Source organism: Carcharhinus amblyrhynchos, chromosome 15 (genome assembly GCF_965287045.1).
Source record: "Carcharhinus amblyrhynchos chromosome 15, sCarAmb.v2.hapA, whole genome shotgun sequence".
In the NCBI taxonomy this organism is placed as follows: domain Eukaryota; kingdom Metazoa; phylum Chordata; class Chondrichthyes; order Carcharhiniformes; family Carcharhinidae; genus Carcharhinus; species Carcharhinus amblyrhynchos.
In genome coordinates this window covers 25,647,978-25,674,387 of record NC_137338.1, presented here as the reverse complement: position 1 = coordinate 25,674,387, position 26,410 = coordinate 25,647,978, and the positions used below count along the sequence as shown (strand labels likewise).

General features: G+C 41.7%; 1 protein-coding gene across 1 annotated transcript; it reads right to left on the bottom strand.

Annotated features, from left to right (window-relative positions):
• Positions 1-538: 538 nt before the first annotated feature.
• LOC145353163 (interleukin-10 receptor subunit beta-like) lies at positions 539-23,439 on the bottom strand. The gene is made up of 7 exons (XM_080203617.1): positions 23,331-23,439; positions 14,197-14,320; positions 8,514-8,701; positions 8,239-8,402; positions 4,719-4,863; positions 3,690-3,847; positions 539-1,079 (listed from the first exon to the last, which is right to left on the bottom strand). The coding sequence occupies exons 1-7, from the start codon at positions 23,386-23,388 to the stop codon at positions 870-872; spliced, it is 1,047 nt and encodes a 348-aa protein (XP_080059743.1). The 5' UTR covers positions 23,389-23,439; the 3' UTR covers positions 539-869.
• Positions 23,440-26,410: the final 2,971 nt, after the last annotated feature.

Here is a 26,410-nt window from a genome sequence, read left to right as displayed (position 1 = left end):
ACACATAGAATATTTAATGAAAGAAGGTTAGAACAGAGGACAGGAGAAAACTTTTACCAGACAAAGTTGTGGAATTCACTTCCAGGACTATTACTGAGGTATGTTGGACTTTGCTACAAAGGGATTGGAGCAAAAGAGCTAAGAAGTCTCAGTGCAGTTGTGCAAGGCTGTGGTGAAATTAGACTGACTATGCTATGCACAGATTTGATCTCTTTAAATTGAAAGAAAATGTACGGAGATATAAGAACTGTAATATATTAATAGATGCTTTTGAGGCCGTTTGCTTTTCATTTCTTTCAGCTGCTCAGAATTTTCCATGGATGGGATTTCCTGAAACAGAATTTTCCAGGTGTGTGTGTGTGTGTGTGTGTGTGTGTGTGTGTGTGTGTGTGTGTGTGTGTAAAATCGCAGCCCATGTTTTAGACAATGTATAAATATAAATTCCAAATGAATAAATGAATATTAATAACAAATCATATTTGTTTTGTAAACAAACCACAAACAAAATTTGAAGGTTGCAAAGGATCTTCGACAAAGATTTTCCAAAATCACACACTTCATTGTTTCTCTGCTAAAATACAATAAGTTAAAAGTTTCCTTCTTTTACTCGGATCTGTAATGAATGCTCATAGATTGCTGAAAAGGAGGTGAAAGAAAACATTACAGGCCACATATGTTGTTATCTCCATGGACAACTGAACAAAATATAAATCCTGTGTCACAAAAATCCCAAAGAGAGAGGAAGATCCGTGTGTGTGTGTCTGACATTGCCTTCAAGCATCTCTTCAGCTTTGATTCACTCAAGCAGCACGATCCGGCCGTGTCTGCATTCTTCCATAAAGGTTGTTGTTGTTCTGATTTTGCACTCCTTAATCTTCCTTTTCATCAGCGGTTGCCTGATTATCCTCCTTCTCAGGCCGTTTCTCAATCACTTCCATGTTTGTGTTCAAATCAGCATTGCTGTTGTTAAAACTTGCTTGAATGTCTGAAATTATACTCAGCTTGTCAAATGATTCTTCACTAAGATTCTTACTATGGGGCAGCAGGAATTGAGAATTCAATGAAGGTTTTTCAAGGTACTGTACAAAAAAAAAGTCAAGCGTTTAGGACTAATAATTCTTAATTCAGTAATTGAGAATCTCCCATAAAATATATCCAGTGTCACATCTGTATTTTTTTTGTGATGATTTACTGGGATGTGGAGTATTTAGCTAGGATTAAAAAAAAGTGAAATCCTGACAATGAATTGGAAGATGGGTGTTTGGAAAGCACATCTAAAGTGGAGACCGGTATATAGGATGATGTGCACATAAGAAATATTTCCATGAGCAGTTATTTAAGTTTTTATCCACTCATTTCTCTTAATCATGTATCTATAATTTCATTTGAACTTGATGAGCGAAGTGAAGTAAAAGGATATAGCACGGTGGCACAGTGGTTAGCACTGCTAGCTTACAGTGCCAGGGATCTGGGTTCAATTTCAGCCTTGGATCACTGTCTGTGTGGAGTTTGCACATTCTCCCCGTGTCCACATGGGTTTCCTCCGGGTGCTCCGGTTTCCTCCCACAGTCCAAAGATGTGCGGGTTATGTTAATTGGCCATGCTAAATTGACCCTAGTGTCAGGGGATTAGCAGGTAACTATGTGGGATTGCAGGAATAGGACCTGGGTGGGATTAGTGGTTGGTGCAGACTTGATGGGTCAAATGGCCTCCTTCTGCACTGTAGGGATTCTAAGATTCTAAGGATCTATTGCTAGCTGTGGATTGCTGCTGGAATAGAATGGCCTTCCATTCTGCCTTCATGAGGGAACTCTGAACATCTATTAATGTGGACAATATTATGATGTATGTCTGGAATGTGTGACCATGCCCCACCCCCAACCATTTCCCTGGAGACATGCAATGGTTACCTGCCCACCAATTGTGGTCAGTCAATTAAGGTAACTCAAAGGCTAATTAAGGCAAATTATAATGGAATTATTTTAACCAAGAGTTTCTCCTCCACAGTGATGGCCTGGCAGCTTTGTGCATTTTTTGAATAAAACATGTTAAAAGTTGCTGAGATTGCACCTCAAAATGGAGGCATCTTTTCTCTTCCTTGCCTTCGACTGTAGGCCACTCTTCCTTCTGTGCTGGGGAGCTTCCTTTTGGCCGTTCAGCTTCCAGAGCTTGCCTACTATCTTTGATTAAGTGGCAAGAGCTTCCAACTCGGGGGAATATCACAGCCAGGTGACTACATCTGACACAGTGCAGGGTTAGGACTCCCATTTGATCCAACAGCAAGGATCCAACTCAAAACCCAAAATCCAACCCTATCCCCTGCTCTTGTGTTTGCTGAAATATCAAGCATTCACAGAAAAATTAATGCAAAAAGTCATGGAAAGGAGTTAAACTTCCCTGAATAACAAATATATTGGATTTGGATACTGTGCAAATAGTTTGAAATTCAGGGTTCGCTTAGAAAGCTTGGAATTAACAACTTTGAGTGGAATTTAAAGCCCTTCCCTGGGGCAAGTTTAGTTGCAGGGATCATGTAATCAGTTAGGGGGGACCTGTCCTTCATGCTTCCACCCTGATTAAATCTAGAGTTGAAAGGCCTTTGGATAACAATGAGTGAAGATATATACAATGAGTATTAACTTAGACAGGCAGAGAAACCGCATGATTGTGTGAGGGCTTCAGGGGGCCTATTCAAAGGCACTCAGTGCCTGATTGAATGACCCAGCATCAGGAAGAAGTGTTGGCCTAAGAATCATTCCCTCAGCCTTCCTGTTGACCCCCATTTTCTGCAACTCCCAGCCTCCCACCATCACTTAACTGTGGCCTGGGATCTAGCGATGATGCTAGGCCTTGAGGAGATGTTTTACTGGCAGCAACCATCCCCTTCCTGATAGTGCTGTCAGCCTCTGATTGGCGCTCCAGTTCAGATTTGTTGATCCTGGGGTTAAGCTTCCCAATGACTTGTCGAATGGCTGAGAGGCACATGATACTGCAAGCTTTCCATTAAGTAGGCAATCTGGGGCTTTGATTAGCTCTCCAGTTGTCAGAAGAGGTCCGTTCATTGCCTTCATTAAATATTGTCCTGTGTTGTTGCCATGTGATGACTTCAAAGTAACAGCAGTTAATCTGGTAAAGAATGGCTAATTTTATTTGAAATTTTTAGGGGAATTGTCCTGTGATGGTCAAGTAATTCTGGTACCCCTTCACGCTGGAAACCACTCCCCAGTATCCCCCCCCCCCCCACCTCCCACTTCCCCATCCCCACTCCAACCATCTGTAAAACTCTACCGTTGCATTACAGTGCTGTTTATCATGGTGGCAGTGGCAACTGTTACACTGAAGCCATGTTATTTCTCAACTTTCAATCTTATTAAAAAGAAGACTAGCAGCTAGAAAGGCAATTTTGGATAAGAATTCCCACAGAGCTGCTGTTATAACTTTGTGGAAAGTACACTGTATAAATGGGGCTTCAGGCAAAGCTACAGCGGTGAATTTGTGAGTAACTCTGAGCAAATTTCCAGCTTTTACCATCGTGAAACCATATCACACCCTTGTACTCCCTTGTTAACCTCACTTTGGTAAACCTCAATGCTAGAGCAGGAGAGTTGCAATTTGTATGAAGTTGCATGAGGTTATATTTGATAGTTCATAAATCAGGAATGGAGATAAATGGCTGGAATAACACATACCTCTTTTATGTGTTCAGGGAGATTGTAGGAAGGAAAGAAACTATATCTGACAGCCTTGTAGAGATAAAGCGATGCATAGAAAATTCCCATTGTCACACTGAAGACACCAGAAATTGACGCAAGGAGAAGCATAATCACTTGCCACTCTGGAACTCTACCTGCAGGTACAAAAAAGGGGAGAACTTTCATAAGTAGAAAGCATCATTTGGCCACAGAACTTAAGTCCCATCTCTGGTGTGAACTGAAACTACAGTAATGAAATTAAAACATCTGAGGCCAAAGACATAAAAATTTTAAAGTTTATTTATTAGTTACAAGTCAGGTTACATTAACACTGCAGTGAAGTTACTGTGAAAATCCTTATTGACACACTCAAACGCCTGTTTGGGTACACTGAGAGAGAATTTAGCATGGCCGATTGTGGGAGGGAACTGGAACATCTGGAGGAAACCCACACAGACATGGGCGAACGCGTGGACTTCGCGCAGTCAGTGACTCAAGCTGGGAATTAAACCCGGGCACTGTGACCCGGGCAGTCAGTGACCCAAGCTGGGAATTAAACCCCAGCACTGTGAGGCAGGAGGCAGCAGTGCTAACAACTGTACTACCATGCTACCCCTATGCTGTAATAAATTGTGTTGTAAGAATGGATTCTGTTAGTTGGCACAAGGCAATCAAGTTGCTCTGCTCCAGCTTTCCATCTGTGCTGAGGGGATGGCAGAGGAAGAAAAGTTCCCCTGAATAGAAGGTGGAGTTGGGCCTGCTGCACTCTGGATCCATATTGGAGGCAACACAGGGGTAGCCAATTGTCAAGCGGAGCTGTTTAAAAGGCTTGCCCTGCTTTTCCTTGTCTCAGTTGTATCGTTAAATATTAGGAACTCTAGGCTAACACCCCATCAGTCCTCACTCATTCTGCATGCCCCATCCACTACATGTAATATACCTCACCATGCCAACTCATGCCCCCATCTGGCAAGCAGCTGCCTGTATTAGATATTTAATGGGACAAATAGAAGAAAATAGTAATACCGTTATCCATCGTAGTTTCACAGACAATTGAACTAAGGTGAGTCTTTCTGTTAGCCAAGATAGGTTCAACTTTCAGGCAGTAGGTAGTCCAAGGTTTAAGGTTCATGAGCGTTATCATCTTCTGACTAGTCTTAACACTCTCAATCTGTGGAATTCAAAATATCCATCAAATAGTCACAGGAGGCAAATAGCAGGAGCAAGGCAGATAAAGAGAAACATTAAATGAAAGCATTACAGATTGAATACTGTCAATATGGTCATAAAGCTACTTGTAGACTCACACAACAGTCATAGTCATCCTCAACATACTTTCCTGACATCATGGATGTATGCATGGAAACGCTTGTTGCATTGGATTCACCAGTTTAATAAATATTGCTGAAAAGTGAGACAAGTTGCCAAAGCTTTTCATCAGGACAAACAATCAGGTTTCAAGCAATAATTTTCAAAAAATCACGGCAATTGATCTTACAGGAGAAGAGGGAGTAGATTGTGACAGGTTGATTTGAATTAGCCAAAGCATTGCGATGGAGAAAGCACTGAGAACTATACGCTCCCCAAGCTTCTGGCTAAATGCACAGGTCTTGAACATCTTGGCGCCATGGTACCAAAGTGATTAGCGCTGCTGCCTCACAGCACCAAGATCCCAGGTTCAATTCCAGCCTTGGGTCACTGTCTGTGTGGAGTTTGAATATTCTCCCCGTGTCTTTGTGGATTTCCTCCGGGTGCTTCGATTTCCTCCCACAGACCAAAGATGTATGGATCAGGTTGATTGGCCATGCTAAATTGACCCTAGTATCAGGGGGATTAACAGGGTAAACATGTGGGGTTACGGGAATAGGGCCAGGATGGGATTGTGGTCAGTACAGACTTGATGGGCTGAATGGCCACTTTCTGTACTGTATAGATTCTATATTCTTTTTGTTTGCAGAGATCGAATGTTGCCTTTAGCAAATGTAAATGACCCATGTTACAAGCTGAACTAATTATCTTAGATTGTTTGTTAGTGTAGTTATTAGCACACTCAGGAGTGTTCAACGAGTGCTGCCCAATTATGGAATCTTGTTTTGGGTTTTGCCCACGTGAGCTGGTTGAGTATAGTCTATACCCTGCCTATTTCTGAACAATTGAAGAAAGATGCTTTTTGATTCAAACAACCAATTGCTGGGATATATGGCCGACATACCTGGCAGCACATCAACACTGATGTTCAGACACAATTACAGGGATTTTTCTGGCCTGGTGCAATGGTCACCATGGTGGATGCGGTGAGACAACCAAAGGTCCATTGATTTTGGCAGGAGCAGTGGATCCTGCTGGTGGGCAGGGCTGGAAAATTCTGCCCAAGATACAGAATGTCTTTTTTGTCTTATGACAACAACTTGTTCGTGGAAAATACCATTCGTGCAGCCACTGCTGCATAGTAGCAATATGAAACGGCTTGCTTAACCCATTGTTCAAATTTTGAAATACAGGAATTTCTGGCTGGAAAATTCCACCCAAGGTCAACTGACCTTTGCGCAGTCCATTGAATTTTCTACAATTCAATACAATGCTGAGTGGGGCAGGAAAATTCCACCTTTTGTCTCTCCAGGGTAATTTTTGAGACAGACTGGGCACTTTCCAGGTCCAAACATCGCAGCCATTGACCAGAAACTGATTTGGACCAGCTATATAAATACTGTGGCTACAACTAGTCCAGAGAGTCATGGAACATACCACACTTCACTGATGAGTGTAGCTCTAATAACAGTTCAGAAGTTCAATACCATCAGATCAAAGCAGCCTGGTTGATCAGCAGGCTATCCACCGCTTTAAACATTCATCCACCCACCCTTGGCACAGTATGTACCACCTACAAGGTGCATGATAATAACTCATCAAGGTTATTTCAATAACGCTTCACAAACCTATAACATACAACCATAAAGGGCAGTAACATGTGGGAACTCCGCCACCTGCAAGTTCCCCTTATTTTGACTTAGACCTTTCTTGCCATTCCTTCACAGTCTCTGAGTTGAAAACTTGGATTATCCCTCCTAACTTCACATTGAGCATACCTGCATCACAACCACTATGACATTCAACACCACACTTAAGGGAGATTAGGCATGATGTGGAGATGTCGGTGTTGGACTGAGGTGGGCACAGTAAGAAGTCTCACAACACCAGGTTAAAGTCCAACAGTGTTATTTAGAATCACGAGCTTTCAGAGCACTGCTCCTGCAACAGGAAGGAGAAGTGCTCTGGAAGTTTGTGATTACAAGGGACATTAGGGATTGGCAATAAATATCAACCTTTCCAGCAACATTTGCATCCCCTGAATGAATAAAAAAATTACATGGAGAGATTGTAAGAAACTGGACTGTTCTTCTCAGAGAAGGTTGAGATAAGATTTGATAGTGGTATTCAAAACCATGAGGGCCTTAGGCAGAATAAATAGGGAGAAACTGTTCCCATAGGTAGAAAGATCAAGAACCAGAGGACACTGATTTAAGGATGAATGGCAAAAGAACTAGAGGCAACATGAGGATAAACTTTTTCATGTAGCCAATGGTTAGGATTCAGAATGCATTGCTTGGATGTGATGGAGGGAAAGTTAACTGTGGCTCTCAAAAGGGAACTGGACAGTTATCTGACGAGAAAAGAATTGCAAGGCTCTGGGTGAAGAGCAGGAGAGTGGAATTAGTGGAGTTGTTTAGGAAGATCGCTAGCATGAACACGATGGGCTCAGTGACCTCCTTCTTTTCTGTATTCATACTTATTGACCTGCCAGGGGAGAGTCAATGATCAGGCAGGTTGATCTCTCAGGCTAGGGTAGAGGTAATGATCAGGGTAGCTGATGAGGTTAAACCCAAATGTTGCCAGATGCAATTTTTCAAAGCCATTTTGGTCTTTTGGCTAAGTGTCAGATCAAGCCCGGGAGGGGGTGCAATGCCTCACATCCTGTCAGCTTGGATCTTGTTTGTTTCTCTCGTGGGGACCATGAATTGGATTCAATTTGAATTTTTTTTTGGATGGAATAAACATTTTACAAAATCATTCTAATTCTAGAAACAGATTATGAACAGTTCACAGACATAAGTAGAACCAGGCTTTAAATTCAGGTAAATATTGTGTTCTGTAATATAGACATTTTACACATTGTTCTCAGTAAGGCTAATTTAACATTGATGAAAATGGTTAAAAATAGTTTTCAAAACCAGCAGGAAAATGATATGATTTGACATTATATGGATTAGTGTTAAATTATCTCTTACACAATTGTAATTAACTACAAAATGATCTTTCAAATTTTTGGCATACTTATGTATATATGTATAAAATATATATTACTTATATATAAGTATATACAATACATATCAGTATTGACACTTCAGTTGAGCTGGAACCTAATATAAAAGCATCAGACTCATCGAAATCATCAAAGCTCACTAGAGTTTACAATTACAAAGAAGCGGTTCTTTTTAACAAATGAAAAAAATATATTTTTTCCATTTTTCACGCCTGCAAAATTTACCTTTTCTTCCCCTTCAACTTTCCAGTAAGACACCTTGTAAGCCAAGTCCAGAAAATAGTCACTCATTGATGTATTATCATTCTCATTTACTGGCTCAGAGATGTCGATATCCAACATATCCAACCTTGGCTTCACAACCACTGCTAAAGGAGGTCCAATTTCAGCTGTATCACAAAAAGGCATGTTGCATTTGTAGCGTGCTTAGAAAATCATTACAAACACTTAATTTCAATGCAAATTAAGTGAAAAATATGATAAGTTAGAAACAATCCTACTGTCTGCAGAAGGTTCAAACTCCTTGATAATGGCCCAGTCTGATGTCTCGTTTTCATATTCAGTCCTCACACGGAGGGAATAACCAACCATGGTTTTCAGTACTTTGGACAAGTCACATTCTGTGATTCTGATGCTTGTGCAGCCTTTCTTAGGGTATTTCTTTTTATTATAATGCATGTCGTACAAACTGAAAAGAAATTAGATAATAAAGTTAATCTCCTGTCACTGGACTAGTGATAATGCTCTAGGGACTCAGGTTCGAAACTCACCATGGCAGATGGCAAAATTTGAATTCAATACAAATTAGGAATTAGAGTCTAATGATAACCATGAAACCATTGTCAGTTGTCAAAAAAACCCATCTGCTTCACTAATGTCATCTTGGGAAGGAAATCTGCCATCCTTACATGATCTGGCGTTCATGTGATTCCAGATCTACACAACAATATAATTAACTCTTAAGACCATAAAGAATAGGAACAGGAGTGGGCCATTCGGCCTCTCAAGCCTGTTTCATGATTCAGTAGGATTATGGCTGATCTGACTTTCCTCGTGTCCGCTCTCCTGCCTTTTCCCTATAACATTCAATTCCTTTGCTGATCAAAAATCTATCTATCTCAGCCTTAAATATACACAAGGACTCTGCCCCTCAGCTCTCTTTGGCAAAGAGTTCCAAACACTCACAACCCTCTGAAAAAAGAAGTTCCGTTTCATCTCAACCTTAAATTGGCACCCCTTTATTCTGAGACTATGCTCTCTGGTCCTAGACTTTCCCAAGAGGGAAAACATCCGCTCAGCATTTACCTTGTCAGGCGCTTTTGTTTCAATGAACTCACCTCTCACTCTTCCAATTTCCAATAAGCCCCAACCTGTTTAACCTTCTCTCACAGACAATCCTTCCATACTGGGGATCATCCAAGTGAACTTTCTCTGAACTGCCTCCAATAAGATATCTTTCCTTAAAAAAGGGGATCAAAACTGCTCATTGTATTCCAGATGTGACCTCACTGGTACCTTGTACCGTTGCAGCAAGACTTCCCTACTTTTATACTCCAAACCCCTTGAAATAAGGGCCAACATTCCATTAATCTTCCTTATTACCTGCTGCACCTGCATGCTAGCTTTCTGCATTTCATGCAAAAAGATACCGAAGACCCTATGGGTGGAATTTTACTGGCATGTCTGCCCGAGGTTTGTATAATCCCAACTGAGGCCAACGGGGAATGTCATTCTCTGAGTCTCACCCGTCCCCAGAATTGTGGTGGCATGCCAGTAAAATTCCGGCCTTTGTGTTGCAGCTTTCTGAAGTTTTTCTCCATTTAAATAGTACTCTGTTCTTTTGTTCTTGCTTCCATGAATAACTTCACATTTTTCCACATTATATTCCATTTGCCAACTTTTTGCTCACTTATTTAACCTATCAATATCTCTTTGTAAACTGTTTGTATCCCTCCTGCAACTTGTCTTTCCACATATTTTTGTGTCATCTGCAAATTTAGCTGCAATACATTTGTTGCCTTCCTTCAAGTCATTAAAAAATATTGTAAACAGCCTCAGTCCCAGCACTGATTCCTGTGGAATCCCACTGGTTACAACCTGAAAAAGACCCCTTTATCCCCACTCACTGTTTTCTGCTCATTAGCCAATTTTCTATCCATGCCAATAAATTGCCTTCAACATCATGGGCTCTTATCTTATGACTTATCCTTTTGAGAGGCACCTTATTGAATGCCTTTTGGAAGTCCCAATACAACACATTTACTGGTTCCCCTCTATCCACTCTGGTTGAGACTTACTCGAAAAACTCCAATAAATCAGTCAGACACAATTTCCCTTTCACTGACTCTGCTAGATTAGATTATGATTTTCCAAATACTTCTATTTCCTTAATAATTGATTCCAACATTAATCCAACAATAGAGGTTAGGCTAATCGACCTATAGATACCCGCTTTTTGCCTCCCTCCCTTTTTAAATAGGGGTGTCACATTAACAGTTTTCCAATTCTCTTGTACTTCTCCAAAATCCAAAGGTTTTTAGAAAATCATAACCAATACATCCACTATCTCAGGATAAAAGCAAAATACTGTGGACGATGGAATTTGAAACAAAAACAGAAAATGCTGGAAAAACTCAGCAGGTCTGACAGCATCTGTGGGGAGAGAATAAAGAGAATAGCTATCTTTCTAGCTACTTATTTTATGATCCCAGGATGCAAGCCATCAAGGGATTTATTTGTCTTTAGCCAACCATCAGGGGATTTACTTCCCTTTAGCCCCATTAGTTTGTCTAATACTACTGCTCTAGTGATGGTGATGCTATTTAATTCCTCCCCCATATTCTTTAGTATTAATGGGGTGTTTAAAGTGTCTTCCACTTTAAAGACTAATGCAAAATATCTGTTCAACTCCTCTGCTATTTTTTTCATTCCCCATCATTTTCTAAGATGCCTAAGTTCACTTCCTTTTTATATATTTAAAGAAGCTCTTATTTAGTTTTTATATTCCTCTCTAAATGCTCTCTGAAATGACCTAGCAAGTCATTCAGTTCCGAGACAATTAGAGATGGACAATAATTGTTGGCCTAACTAATGATGCCCACATCCCATGACTGAATGAAAAAAAAATCATTGTATGCATGTGCCAGTATTGGCTCAGTTGGATACACTCCTGAATTAGGAATGGTTGTGGGGCCACATTCCATTCCACATGTAAACACAAAGATCAAGGCCCTGTTGCACTATCGGAAGTGCAAAAGGTAGTAGGAGTTTGAAACTGTAAATAGCAATTGATGCTAGATTAATTTTAAAACCGTGATAAATTTTTGTTAGTTAGAAGTATTAAGGGAAATGGGGCAAAGGCATTTTGGTATGGAGATATAGGTTAGGTGACAGATCAGCCATGATTGCATTAAATGGTAAAATGGGCTTGAGGTTTCTTCCTACTACTTTGAAAAAGAGCAGTGGAATTATCCCACGATACACCATTAAATATTTATCCCTCAATGGATATCAGAAATCCAGATGATCTGATCAGTATTACATTGCTGTTTGTGAAAGCTGGCTATCTGCAAATCAGTTGTGGTTATATTCTTTCTGAATGCTCCATTTCCTCTTCTGTGATGTGGCCATCATGCCAAGGAAGCTCAATACTGAGAAGGTTAAATTATAACGTGAAAAATAACATGAGTGTGAAAAGATTATTATAGTGACTACCTTATAATAGTGACTACACTTCAAAAGTGCATTGGATGTAAAATGCTATGGCACCTCCAATGGTCATGGTAGGTGCTACATAAATGAGAGTGTTCATTAAAGTTCTGGATGGAGATTGTAGCCATGTTACATATTGAATTTAAAAGAGTGGTATACGTTTTCAGAATTTTTATTTTTCTACCTCAGCAAATTAAACATCTGGACAACTGCCCGCCCCTGATGTAAAACCTAATTCAGTAACAACCTGTTCACTTGTTGCAGTGAATGAGCAAAGTGGTGTTAAAGTGATTTGCGATTTTCCCTTTAGATCAATATCATAAAGTGACATGCTTTCTGCATATCGGAAAAGCATGTGGTATTTATTCTTTTCACACTCATGTTATTTTTCACGTTATAATTTAACCTTCTCAGTATTGAGCTTCCTTGGCATGATGGCCACATCGCAGAAGAGGAAATGGAGCACTCAGAAAGAATGCAAATGCTTAAGTATTTAATGTATAAGTTCATTTACTTGTGTCCTCCCCTTTTATATAACCTCCTCCAGATCCACAATGCTCCAAGATCTCTGCGCTCCTCCAGTTCTGGCTTGTTGTGCTTCTCTAATGTTCATCACGCCCCACAGTCAGCCATGTCTTCAGCAGCCAAGTGTGATATATGTATATATGCTGTATGTTGATGTTTGGGGTGCAGACTGCCCCTTTAAAAGTGTGGGTCAGGTGACAATTACCTCCTCCTAGTGCGGGACCCGGTTGAGCAGTCTTAGACCTGACTGCGAATCAGTGCACACCTTAACTGAAGAGCTCCCAGTGTTCAAGATATCAAGTCTACCCTGTGATTCTTTATGCACTCTTAGTCCACAGGGGCATACATAATACCAAGGACCCAAGCTCTGAAATTCCTTCCCTAGCCTTTGCATCTCTCTACCTTTCTCTCCCACTTTTAGATACTTCTAAAACCAATTTTTCTGAACAACCTGTCCTAATATCTTCTTGGTGGCAAATTTTATTTGATAATGCTCCTCTGAGGTGCCTTTGAACATAGTACAATGTTAAAACTACTATATAGAAACAGAAATATAGAAACTAGAAGCATTTTGCCATTCATACCTGCTTCGCTGTTCCTTTTGATCATGACTGATCATCAAATTCAAAAATCCCGACCCCCTGCTTTCCCCATATCCCTTGAATCCTTTAGCCCCAAGCACTATATCTAATTTCTTCTAGAAATCAGACAACCAATGTTTTGGCCTCAACTACTTTCTGTGGTAGTGAATTCTACACATTCATCATTCTCTGAGGAAATTGCCCCTCACCTCAATCCTAAAAGGTTTACCCCTTATCCTCAAAATATGACTCCTATTCCTGGACTCCCCCACCATTGGGAACATTCTTTCTGAATCTACTCTGTCTAACCATGTTAGAATTTTATACGCTTTTATGAGATCTCCTCTCATTCTGAACTCCAGTGAATATAATCCTAACCGACTTAGTCTCTCCTCATTTGACCTGCTATCCCAGGAATCAACTTGGTAAACCTTCGCTGTGCTCCCCCTTGAGCTAGGACATGCTTCCTCAGATAAATTACACAATACCCCATGTGTGGCCTCACCAATGGCCTATATAATTGCAGCAGAACATCCCTAGCCCTATCCTCAAATCCTCTCACTATGAAGGCCAACATACCATTTGCCTTCTTTACTGCCTGCTGTACCTGTGCACTTATTTTCAGTAAGTGATGCAAGGTCTTGTTGAGTATCCACCTCACTCAATTTGCATCCATTCAAATAATAATCTGTCTTCCTATTATTGCTACCAAAGTAGATAACCTCACATCTATCCACATTATATTGCAGCTGCCAGGCATATGCCCACACACTCAGCCTATCCAAATCACGCTGAAGCTTCTCTGCATCCTCATCACAGCTCCTCCCTATAAATGCTAGTTGTTGCTGATTTTGAAGTGTTGCAATGTTAGGAAACATGGCAGCTAATTTGCACACAGCAAGATCTCACAAACAGCAGTGTGACAATGAACGGATAATTTCTTTTAATGATGTTGGTTGAGGAGTAAATATTGCCCAGGACACTTGGAAGAACACCACTGACATTCAAATAGTGCAGTAGAATCTTATACATTCACCCGAGAGGACAGGCGGAGCCTCCGTTTAACATCTCAACAAAAAAACGGCAGCTCCGACAATGCAGTATCTACTCAGTACTGTACTGAAGCGCAGCCTAGATAATATTATCAAGGCGCTGAACCCAGAACCTTCAAACTCAGAGGTGAAAGCACTGTCACTGAACCAAGGCTGACACTTGAAAAGGCAACAACAAAGTAACACCAGCTGGCATGCTTTCATTCAATATGACAGCTTCATTCCAGTTTTAATGGCTTATTATTTTGGATTCAGAATGAGTTACCAATTAATATTATAATTATAACATACAGTTCCTGTGTTATATCACTCACCTTTGATACTCTACTGAATAGTTGACATTGCCTTTGTGATATGTGACTGGGTTCCATTGAAGTAGATTTTTAAAGTTGACGGAATGCATTCTCACATTCTGTGGGGCAGGTAGGTTCCCAAAACCTGCATTGATTACAAAGCAAAGATTTTAAATGAATATTTCATAAATAGAATCTAGTTTTGGATTTCACATCCATCAGACATTTATATAGGGTTGTATTTGGTCAGTTGGCAAAAAGTCAAACACAATGGCCGGAATTCTCCAGCCATTCATGCCCCACTGTTGCTGCCAGTGAGAACTGAGAATTTGGCGCTTGGCTAAGTCTCTGGTCACTTCAGCAGAATGGAGGAATCCCAGCTACGGACAAGGTCAGAGAATTTGGGCCAATCATTTTTTTAAAACCACATAAAAAGGGATTTTCCTCCATGCCTTACACAACTGAGATAGAAACTGAGGTGGCTAACACACCAATTTTTGATTTGTTTTATTGTTGTCAAATGTATTAGCATACAATAGAAAGTATTGTTTCTTGCACACTATACAGACAAAGCATATCATTCATAGAGAAGGAAACGAGAGACTGCAGAAAGTTAGACTGTGGAAATAGCAGTCTGGAGGTACAAAAGGGCTTTGTATGTTTTTATTTCCTTCCCATGAGGAGTTTCTTTGCTTCCATTGATCATCTTTCTTAAAGTTTAAAAGTTTATTTAGTGTCACAAAAGTTTAGTGTCATAAAAGTTTAGTGTCACAAGTAGGCTTATGTTAACACTGAATGAAGTTACTGTGAAAATTCCCTACTGGCAACACTCTGGATGCTCTGGTGTCCTCCTACAGTCAAAGATGTACTGGTTAGGTGCATTGGCCAGGCTAATTTCTCCCTCAGTGTACTTGAACATGTGCCAGAGTGTGGCAACTAGGGGATTTTCACAGGTGGCAGAGTGATTAGCACGGCTGCCTCACAATGCCAAGGACCCGGGTTCAATTCCTGGCTTGGGTCACTTTCTGTGCAGAGTTTGCTCATTCTCCCCGTGTCTGCGTGGGTTTCCTTCGGGTGCTCGAGTTTCCTCCCACAGTCCGAAAAATGTGCTGGTTAGGTCATTGGCCATTCTAAACTCCCCCTCAGTGTACCCGAACAGGTGGCTGAGAATGGCTACTAGGGGATTTTCAAGGTAACTTTATTGCAGTGTTAATGTAAGCCTACTTGTGACACTAATAAACAAATAAATTTTGAACATTTAAATTAATGGATGGAAAATCACGAAGGTGTCATTATGAACATTTACCCCAGCTATAAATTTCCTGTCTAATTTGTGGTATTCTGTAACTTGACATAAAAGTATATGTATTGTACTGTGCTGTATTGCTCTGTGACTATATATGTAGAGATTCATTGAAGCAATTTAGGAGGCTGAAGACAGAAAGATCAGAGTGGGAGTAGGTTGGAGAATTAAAATAGTAGGTGATCAGAAACTTAGAATTACGCCTTTGGACTGAACAGGGATGCTCCTCAAAACAATTGCCCCAATAGAATCATAGAACCCTACAGTGCAGAAAGAGGCCCTTCGAGTCTGCACCGAACACAATCCCATCCAGGCCCTACCCCCATATCCCTACAATATTATACCCACTAATCCCTCTAACCGCCACTACCCTGGACATTAAGGGGCAATTTCTTAGCAAGGCCAATCAACCTAACCCACACATCTTTGGACAGTGGGAGGAAACCAGAATACCTGGAGGAAACCAGAGTATCTGGACAAAACCCACACCAACATGAGGAGAATGTGTAAACTCCACACAGACAGTGACCCGAGCCGAGAATTGAACCCAGGACCTTGGAGCTGTGAAGTAGCAGTGCTAACCACTGTGCTACCATGCCGCCCCAATCTGTGTTTGTTTTCCCTCAGGTAAAGGTATTGTCAGTATGGGATACTAATTTGAATGCCACTAATTTCCATAAGTTTTGTTTTTGGTTTATGTGTTGGGGATGATCTGGAGGAGGGAACCGAGTGCAGGGTGTCGAAATTTGCTGATGACACCAAGATTGGGGGAAAGGCAAATTGTGCGGAGGGTGTGGAGAGTCTGCAGAAGGATCTAGATAGGCTGGGCGAATGGGCCAGGAAATGGCAAATGGAATTTAATGTTGGCAAGTGTGAGGTGGTCCACTTTGGTAGGAATAATGGTAGGAAGGACTATTACTTACGTGGCGAAAAACTGCAGCAGGCGACGGTGCAGAGGGACCTCAGGGTCCTTGTGCATGAGTCGCAAAAACCCAGCTTGCAGGTGCAGCAGGTGGTCAGGAAGGCTAATGGGATGCTGGCCTTCATAGCGAGGGGGATTGAATATAAAAGTAGGGAGGTCTTGCTGCAGTTGTATAGGGCATTGGTGAGGCCGCAGCTGGAGTACTGTGTGCAGTTTTGGGCGCCGCACCTGCGCAAGGATATTTTGGCCCTGGAGGGAGTGCAGAGGAGGTTTACTAGGCTGATACCGGAGTTGAGGGGATTGAGCTATGAGGAGAGGCTGAATAAACTAGGCTTGTACTCGTTAGAGTTTAGAAGAATGAGGGGAGATCTCATTGAGACATATAAGATGATGAATGGGATGGATAGGATAGAGGTGGAGAGACTCTTCCCGCTCAAAAAAGACAGTAGGACTAGGGGGCACAGCCTCAAGATAAAGGGGAGGCGGTTTAGAACGGAGTTGAGGAGGAACTTCTTCACTCAAAGGGTGGTGAATCTCTGGAATTCTCTGCCCGTTGAAGTGGTGGAGGCTGCCTCGCTAAATATTTTTAAGAAGCGGGTTGATGGGTTCTTGATAAGAGAGGGGATTAAGGGTTATGGGGAGAGGGCGGGAAAGTGGAACTGAGCCACGACAGATCAGCCATGATCTTATTGAATGGCGGGGCAGGCTCGAAGGGCTAGATGGCCTACTCCTGCTCCTATTTCTTATGTTCTTATGTTCTTATGATGTATTATAACACACTTTGTTTAAATAGGCAGTGGTTGCAGCTGTGTCCTGAGGCAGATTTTATAATTAGCCCAATGCAAATTGAGATAATTTTAAAAATGTTAATGTTGGCAAAAAGCCCACTATCCTTCCAGCTTTTCACTAAAAACAATAAACTCACTGTGGGACATACTCATTAAATAATGGCGAATCTTCTGGCCAAAGAGATGGACATGGAGGAGGTTGCTTAGCACTGTGCTGAGTTCAAGGATCAGTCAGTGGGCATGTAAGAGGATGATGCTGTGGACGGATAGTTCAGAGTCAGAGAGAGGAATGCCTGAAGCAGTAGTGAGACTGATATGTCTTTTCTTTTTGACCAAGGATTTTCCTCCAACATTGTTGACAGTTCTCCTGACCATGTCTATTTCATTTCCTTCATTTCTGCACTCGCCTCTTCCCCTCCTTCCCACAATCACAGTTGGGTCCCCTTTGTCCTCACCTTCCACTCCAACATCCTCTGTACTTCATGGATTATCCTCCACAATTCCACCCCAGCCCCCTACTCCTCCAGCATGATGTCACCAGCAATCACATCTTACTTTTCACCCTCTTCAGCATTCCAAAGAAGTCACGATATCCTGGTCACCCACTTACCCACTTTACATGGCACTTTCCTTTGGAAACTCAGGAGGTGCAACACTTGTCTATTTTCCGCCTCACTTCCTGCAATCCAGGGTCCAAAATGTACTTTCAGGTTAAACAGTGATTTATTTGTACTTCTTTCAAATTAGCATCCTATTCTCACAATACAGTCTCCTTTATCTTAGAGAAACCAAACTCAAATTGGGGCAATTTGTTTTGGGGAGCACCCCAGTTCTGTCCAAAAGTGCAATTCTAAGTTTCTGGTCACCTACCATTTTAATTCTCCAACCTACTCCCACTTTGACTTTCTCTCTGTCTTCAGCCTCTTAAATTGCTTCAATAAGTTTCTATATATACAGTCATAGAGTAATACGGCACAGAAACAGGTCCTTCAGCCTAACCAGTCCATGCTGACCGTGATGTTCTTCCAGCTGGGCCTGAGTTTGGCCCATATCCCTCTAATCCTTTCCCATCAATGTACTTATCCAAATGTTTTTTAAATGTTGCTATTGCATCTGTCTCAGATTACTATTTTTAACATGAATATATTGATCTGGCATTCTGTATTTCCTGATGAACGGATCATAGGTGTTGAAGCGAGATTCATCACGTAACTTCTCATTCATATAAGAATACAGGTTTTGGATGGTAGGAGACTCAGTTTTATCAAAATTGTCTTTTCACTCTGAGGATGAATTAAAATAATTGGGAGAAAAGCCAAACGTAACAGTGAGAAAGTGAAAGGGTTAAAGCTCAAAATCACTAAACAGTTAATCGGACTAGAATATCATGTTTATGGTTAAAAAAGGGAAATGAAAATAGGAAGAAGGAGAGAATCACATTTATAAAGAGGAAGTAATGCATATCTAATTAGCATTCTATAATGAAAACACAATAAACTAATACAAAACAAAGATAATTTGCAACAAAACAATAAAGTTATTGAATATTTCAAAGTGAAATTTCATACAGTATTTGGATACTCCAGATATTTCCCCCTCATTCATAAATCATAGGTAATTTTGGAACTCATCAATAAGTTAGAATTGTTTATTACAAGTGATATATCTATCAGCTGGATAATATTATCCAGTCAGTTTTCTATGTAGTTTTATTCCATAAATGTACACAAAGCAATAACAATTGCCTGGAGTCTTAAATAGGTATAACAATCATAAAATCTAAAAGATATGTCTGATCCTGATGATTTTGGATTAAATCAATTCATTCTTGTGATGAATGCACTTTCTTATTTTATCTCTCAGACTGCATTCGGGTCCACGTAATCCATAGAAAGCATTCTCTCTGATTGTATCATCGTTTGGTATGGCACCTGCTCTATCCAAGACCACAAGAAACTACAAATGGTTATGAACGCAGCCTGGTCCATCATGCATCCATTGACACTTCTCACAGCTTCAGAAAAGCAGCCAGCATAATCAAAGACCCCACGCACCCTGGACATACCCTCTTCCACCTTCATCCGTTGGGGAAAAGATACAGAAGTCTGAGGTCACATACCAGCCGACTCAATAGGCTTCTTTCCTGCTGCCATCAGACTTTTAAATGGGCCTACTTCATATTAAATTGATCTTTCTCTACACTCTAGCTATGACTGTAACACTACATTCTGCACTCTCTCCTTTCCTTCTCTATAAACGGTATGCTTTATCTGTATAGTGCACATATATATTAATACTTGTGACAATAGTAAATCAAATTAAAACCAAGATGGTTATTGCTAATTTTAGTGTGGCAGTGACTGGAGAAGAGGCAGTTTAAGCACAAGTTTATGAAAGTTACATAAATTATGTGAGTGAAACAGACAAAGGATGATAAATTTGTGGAATAATATTCCAGTTAGGATAATTAACACACAAACCTTCAAAATACAGCAGGTTGTTGGGTTGGAAAAACAAAGGTAGCAATGAAATAGACTTAAATGGACCAGATCAACATTAATAAGCTTATACTTTTCTTGTGGCTTTAAATACAGAGATAATCAGCACATAAATTCTGAATATTACAGACTTAGAGTAAAATGGTTCCTCCCTTGACTAAGTAGGACTAAGACAAAGCAAAATATTACAGACACTGGAAATCTGAAATAAAATCACAAAGTGCTGGGTGTACTCAGCAGGTCTGGCAACATCTGTGGAGAGAGAAACTGGGTTAATGGCACAAAATTTCCCGCTCTGCCCACCACAGGAATCATAGCGGTCAAGGGGTGGATCATGGAGATGTCCAATGATCTTGGGTGGGATTTTCCGGTTATGGGCCAAGCACAGCTGGAAAATCCTGCCCAAGATGTCAGTTGTTCTGTCTGTGACACTGGTGTGCTGGAGGAGCTGGGCGGCAATGGCGAGGGGTCAGGCTTGGGGATGGGGAAGAGAAACGAGGGAAGTTTAGTGGGAAAAGAGTGGGGCGGGGGGTGAAGAGCTGAGGGAACCAGATTTTACTTGTGATACTTTTACATTTATGGCAGAGAATTGTGAAGAACTGTGACATTATTATTGATATTTTCACCGGTCCATTTCATCTACCTATAAGAACATAAGAACATAAGAAATAGGAGCAGGAGTAGGCCATCTAGCCCTTCGAGCCTGCCCCGCCATTCAATAAGATCATGGCTGATCTGTTGTGGCTCAGTTCCACTTTCCTGCCTTCTCCCCATAACCCTTAATCCCCTTGCCTATCACAAACCTATCAACCCGCGTCTTATATATATTTAGCGAGGCAGCCTCCACCACCTCAACGGGCAGAGAATTCCAGAGATTCACCACCCTTTGAGTGAAGAAGTTCCTCCTCAACTCCGTTCTAAACCGCCTCCCTTTATCTTGAGGCTGTGCCCTCTAGTCCTACTGTCCTTTCTGAGCGGGAAGAGTCTCTCCACCTCTATCCTATCCATCCCATTCATCATCTTATATGTCTCAATGAGATCTCCCCTCATTCTTCTAAACTCTAACGAGTACAAGCCTAGTTTATTCAGCCTCTCCTCATAGCTCAACCCCCTCAACTCCGGCATCAGCCTAGTAAACCTCCTCTGCACTCCCTCCAAGGCCAAAATATCCTTGCGTAAGTGCGGCGACCAAAACTGCACACAGTACTCCAGCTGCGGCCTCACCAGTGCCCTGTACAGTTGCAGCAAGACCTCCCTACTTTTATATTCAATCCCCCTCGCTATGAAGGCCAGCATCCCATTAGCCTTCCTGACCACCTGCTGCACCTGCAGGCTGGGTTTTTGCGACTCATGCACAAGGACCCCGAGGTCCCTCTGCACCGTTGCATGCTGCAGTTTTTCGCCATGTAAGTAATAGTCCTTCCTACCATTATTCCTACCAAAGTGGACAACTTCACACTTGCCAACATTAAATTCCATTTGCCAGTTCCAGGCCCATTCGCCCAGCCTATCTAGATCCTCCTGCAGACTTTCCACACCCTCCGCACAATTTGCCGTTCTACCAATCTTGGTGTCATCAGCAAATTTCGCTAATAAATTATGCCCGTGATTCTGACTTCTAACTCTCTGAATGTAAATATCTGTGCAAGTTGTGGGCAAATAGACAAAATTCTCAAATCAATGGTTGCTGCCGCTTTGAGCAGCAGAATGGTGGGAGTCACATTGCAACTTCATTGCTTATCACATTGCTGAGACTGCTGGAAGTTGCAGTACCATTACAGCTCAGAATAAAGTTTAACATCTCAACATTTTCCATTGTTTTGTTTTTGTTTACTCACTCATGGGTGTCGCTGGTGAGGCCAATATTTGTGGCCTAGACCCTAATTGCTCTCGAGAAGGGGATAGTGAGACACGTTCTTGAACCACTGCAGTCCACGTGGTGTAGGTACAGCCAGAGTGTTGTTAGAGAGGGAGTTCTCCAGCAATAGTGGAGGAACAGTGATATATTTCCATGCAGCTCGAAGGGGAACTTGCAGGTGGTGGTGTTCCCATGCTGCCCTAGTCATTCTATGTGGTAGAGGCCATGGATTTGGATGGAGCTAAGGCAGCTTGGTGAGTTGCTGAAGTGCATCTACATAGATGGTACACACATTGGTGGTGGAGAAAGTTTCTGTTTAGGTTGGTGGATGGGGTCCCGTTTAAGCAGATTACATATGTTGGATGGTGTCAAACTTCTTGAGTTTTGTTGGAGCTGCAATCATCCCTAACTAAGCATCAGTGAGCTGAGCAAGTGCCTTTTGATAACATTATTGATGATCCCTTCCAACAGTGCTACTGATCAAGAGAATAAATGAACAGTAGTTGGGCCAAGTTGGATTTGTCTTGTTTTTTGTGAACAGGATCCACCTGGGCAATTGTCCACATTGCCGGGCAGATGCCAGTGTTGTCGCTGTACTGGAACAGCTTGGTTGGGGATTTGCTCAGTTCTGGAGCACAAGTCTTCTGTACTATTTCTGGAATATTGTTGGATGCTGTAGCCTTTGAAGTACCCAATACCTTTAGCCATTTCTTGATATTACATGGAATGAATTGAATTAACTGAAGACAGGTATGTGTGGTGTTGGGACCCTCAGGAGAAGGCTGAAATGGATCATCCACTCTGCACTTCTGGCTAAAGATGGCTAGTAGAGGAAGGGATATGTTGGTTAATGAGGTCACAGATCGTGACTGAATACAATTCTGATGCTGATAGCTCACGGTACCGCATAGATGCCCATGAACTCCTGGGTCTGTTCTGAATTATTCCATTTAGCATAGTGATAGTGCAAGATGATAGATGGTGTGCTTAATGTGAATGTGGGACTTGGTCTGTTTGATGGTCAGTCCAAAAGGGACAGATATATTTGCGGCACGGCATATAGATTGGTGAGGACAAGGTCTCTTACTGTTTGGCCTCTTGTGGTTCCCTCACCAGTTGCTCCAGGGCCAGTCTATTATTGAGAAAGGAAAATCTAGGCCATTGTCCAAAACAGGTGATGAACTGCTTTTGTCAGGCCCTTAAATAAACCCCCTCCTTAATCATATAGCTTGTAGGTTCAGTGTAAAGTCACTCTACCCTTCATCCAGGGTCATCCTGACCCCAAACGTTGGCTCTATTCTCTCCCCACAGATGCTGTCAGACCTGCTGAGATTTTCCAGCATTTTCTGTTCCTGTTTCAGATTCCAGCATCCACATTTTGTTTTTTTTTATCTTATGTAACTTGTCCAACACTCGCTGTGTCCCGACCCACCGGCAACATCACAGAGCAACTTGTGTGTAGATTGTCCTACAAATGATCTTCGGGTAAGCTTTCTGAACATTCTTAACAGGCCATTTGACAGGATTCGTTGCGGGTCGGAATGGAAGAGGAAGTGTAACTATTCCTACTTTTAAACGATTCGCAACGTCTAGTTTGTGTCTTCAAAACGGAGTCACAGAAATACAACGAAGTTAAAATAAGGACTGTGAAAAACTGAAACTCATTCCGCAACTTTGTTGATTTCCAAGATTTCAACAGTCAGCACGGGAAGTTGACACATCGCCAGACTGTTTTAAATTCTTCCCAACCTCATCTATTAAAATGTTAAAATTTAATAGAACTAACCTGTAAATATTAAAGCTGCCAAGAACACGGAATGAAACAAGGTTCTGTCCACAGCCATGTCTCTCTCTCTCTCTGTATCTGGTCGCTCTGACTCAGATTACTGTATTATATTTCCTCATTCTTCCAAACCAGGTGCTTAACTTGGAACAGGGGTTACAATGCTGGGCGGAGATTACCTGGAACAGGCTGCGTGTATTAGACGGCACTTTCCCGCATTGTGCAATAAGAATTCGCCCTTTGGCCAACGTATTTGTTAACCAATTGCTGGAACAAGGAAAGCTACATGTATATTAACTAAATAAATATTTGTGGGAATAGTCGGGCAGTCACGGTTGAATTGCATGGAAACAGCACTGATATCATTGTTCATAGAATGATGCAGCAAATTTGAAGACCGTCCTCTTGTGCCAGTGGTATCTCTGTTACAAATTGTATTTGTTGCACTTGAAACCACAGTAAGGTGAAACAATTTGTGCTTTCTGAGCAGTATGTGTTTGATGGTTTCCAGAATAGATCCCTGTCCTAAAGATCCATGGCATATTAATGAATCTCAAGCTGCTCCAATAAGGGGAATGAATCCATGCTTTTGATTTGATTTATTATTGTCATATGTATTGGTCTGCAATGAAAAGTGTGATTTCTTGCGCACAGTGCAGACACAACGTACCGTCCATAGAGTACATGGAGGAGAAGGAAAAGATAAGGTGCAGGATATAGTGTTGCAATTAGTTAAGTTCCACTTTAACCTGCTGCTTTTATTTAGCTGCTCACCTGATGAAGGAACAGCAATAAAAAGCTTGGGATTCCAAATAAGTCTGTTGGACTTTATCCTGGTGTTGTGAGACTTCTTACTGGGCCCACCCCGCCCAATGCCAGCATCTCCACATCATGGCTTTTATTCTATACATTTTCCCTCTTTAAAGTCTCCCAAAACAGCTGCATAATCTTTCAGCTCTGAAGGTATACAGCTACTCCATTTTTGAAATGTTCATCAGTGCCAACCCTGGTGGGACTTCAATGCCCATCACTAAGAATGGCTCTGTAAGAGTGCACCGCCACAGACCGAGCTGGTCAGGTCCTAAAGGACACAACTGCTGAACTGGGTTTGCAGCAGAAGGTGAGAGAAAAACATACTTGGCCTTATTCTCACTAACCTGATTGACACAGATCCATGGCAGTATTGGTAGGAGTGACCACCGTACAGTACTTGTGGAGACAAAGTGCCACCTTCACATTGAGGATACCCTCATAGTGTTGCGTGGCACTTCCACTGTGCTAAATCGGATAGACTTCAGACAGACCTAGTAGTTCAAAAGTGACCATGCATGAGGCATTGTGGGCCATCAGCAGAATTATACTCAACCACAAACTCTAACCTCATGACCCAACATATCTCCCCCTCTACTATTAGCAACATGCCAGGGATTCAACCCTGGTTCAATAAAGAGTGCAGGAGGGCATGCCAGGAGCAATATGAGGCATATCTAAAAATGAGGTGTAAATGTGGTGAAGCTACTAAACAGGACTACTTGCATGGCAACAGCATAAACAGCAAATGACAGAGTGAAGTGATCCCATAACCTACGGATCAGATCTGAGCCCTGCAGTCTTGCTACATTCAATCATGAATTGTGGTGAACAATTAAACAACTCAGTGGAGGAGGAGGCTCCACAAATATCCTCATCCTCAGCGAAAGAGGAACCCAGCACCTCCATTCAAAAGATAAGGCTGAAGCGTTCACAACAATCTTCAGCCAGAAATGCCAAGTGGATAATTCATCACGGCCTCCTTTGGAGATCCCCAGCACTACAAATACCAATCTTCAGTCAATTCGATTCACTCCATGTGATATCAAGAAACAGCTGTAGGCACTGGATACTGCAAAGACTATGCGCTCTGATAATATTCTACCAAAAGTGGGAGAAAGTTCGAGATGTAGTAAGTTTTGGGCAAAGGTTGGTGGGACGAAGGCAAAAGACAGGTCTGTAATGGAATGAAAGTCAGGAGAGATTGACAGAAGTCTTCCAGGGCCAAAGTGAATGGTGATGGCCTGGAATGCACTACCTGGGAGGATGGTGGAAGTGATTTGCCTCATATCCTTTAAAAAGACCTGGGTTAGCACTTGGCATGTCATAACATTCAAGGGTATGGGCCAGGTGCTGGTAAATGGGATTAGGTGGGAGATCAGGTATTTCTCATGTGCCGGTGCAGACATGAAGGGTCGATGGGATTTTTCTGCACTTTTATGATTGTAATGGGCAAGGAAAACCCAAAGAAACAGAAGATATGCCTGGAGCAAGGATGCTAAGGAGTGAAAGGAAAAAAAAACAAACTAAGCAAAGAAAAGAAAAAATGAAGTAGAGATGTTGGTTTGAAACTGTCGTATTTGATGTTGAGTCCAGAGACTTTATGATGTTTAGTTGAACAATAAGGTTCCTCAAGCTTATGTCGAACTTCACTACAACAATGCAGCAGGCCAAGGACAGACATGTCTATGTGAGAACAAAGTGGAGAATTCAAATGAAAGACCATTGGGTGGTTGGCATCATGCTTCCTGTCTGAATGAGGTCACTCAATCTGCGTTTGGTCTCCTCGATGTAGAGGAGACCACATTATGATGAACAGGTATTGTTTGTAAAGCTGATGAAAGTACAGACCTCTGTCATTGATAATATTTATAGTTATAGTGACAGAAAGCAAAGAGTGGGGGTAAATGGGTGTTTTTCTGGTTGGCGATCAGTGACTAGTGGTGTGCCTCAGGGATCAGTGTTAGGACTGCAATTGTTTATGATTTACATAGATGATTTGGAGTTGGGGACCAAGTGTAGTGTGTCAAAATTCGCAGATGACACTAAGATGGGTGGAAGAGCAAAGTGTGCAGAGGACGCTGAAGGTCTGCAAAGGGATATAGATAATCTAAGTGGGCGAGGGTCTGGCAGATGGAGTACAATGTTGGCAAATGTGAGGTCATCCATTTTGGTAGGAATAACAGCAAAATGGACAATTATTTAAATGGTAAAAAATTGCAGCATGCTGCTGTGCAGAGGGACCTGGGTGTCCTGTGCAGGAATCTCAGGGA

Bases quoted from the DNA above. Each gene is read 5' to 3' on its own strand.
- LOC145353163 (XM_080203617.1), bottom strand. From the start codon at position 23,388: ATGGCTGTGGACAGAACCTTGTTTCATTCCGTGTTCTTGGCAGCTTTA. The intron at 8,403-8,513 runs GTAGGATTGTTT...TTTGTGATACAG, and splicing joins GTTTGAACCTTCTGCAGACA to CTGAAATTGGACCTCCTTTA. The intron at 1,080-3,689 runs GTATGTGTTATT...TTTTTTGTACAG, and splicing joins TCCCTGAACACATAAAAGAG to TACCTTGAAAAACCTTCATT.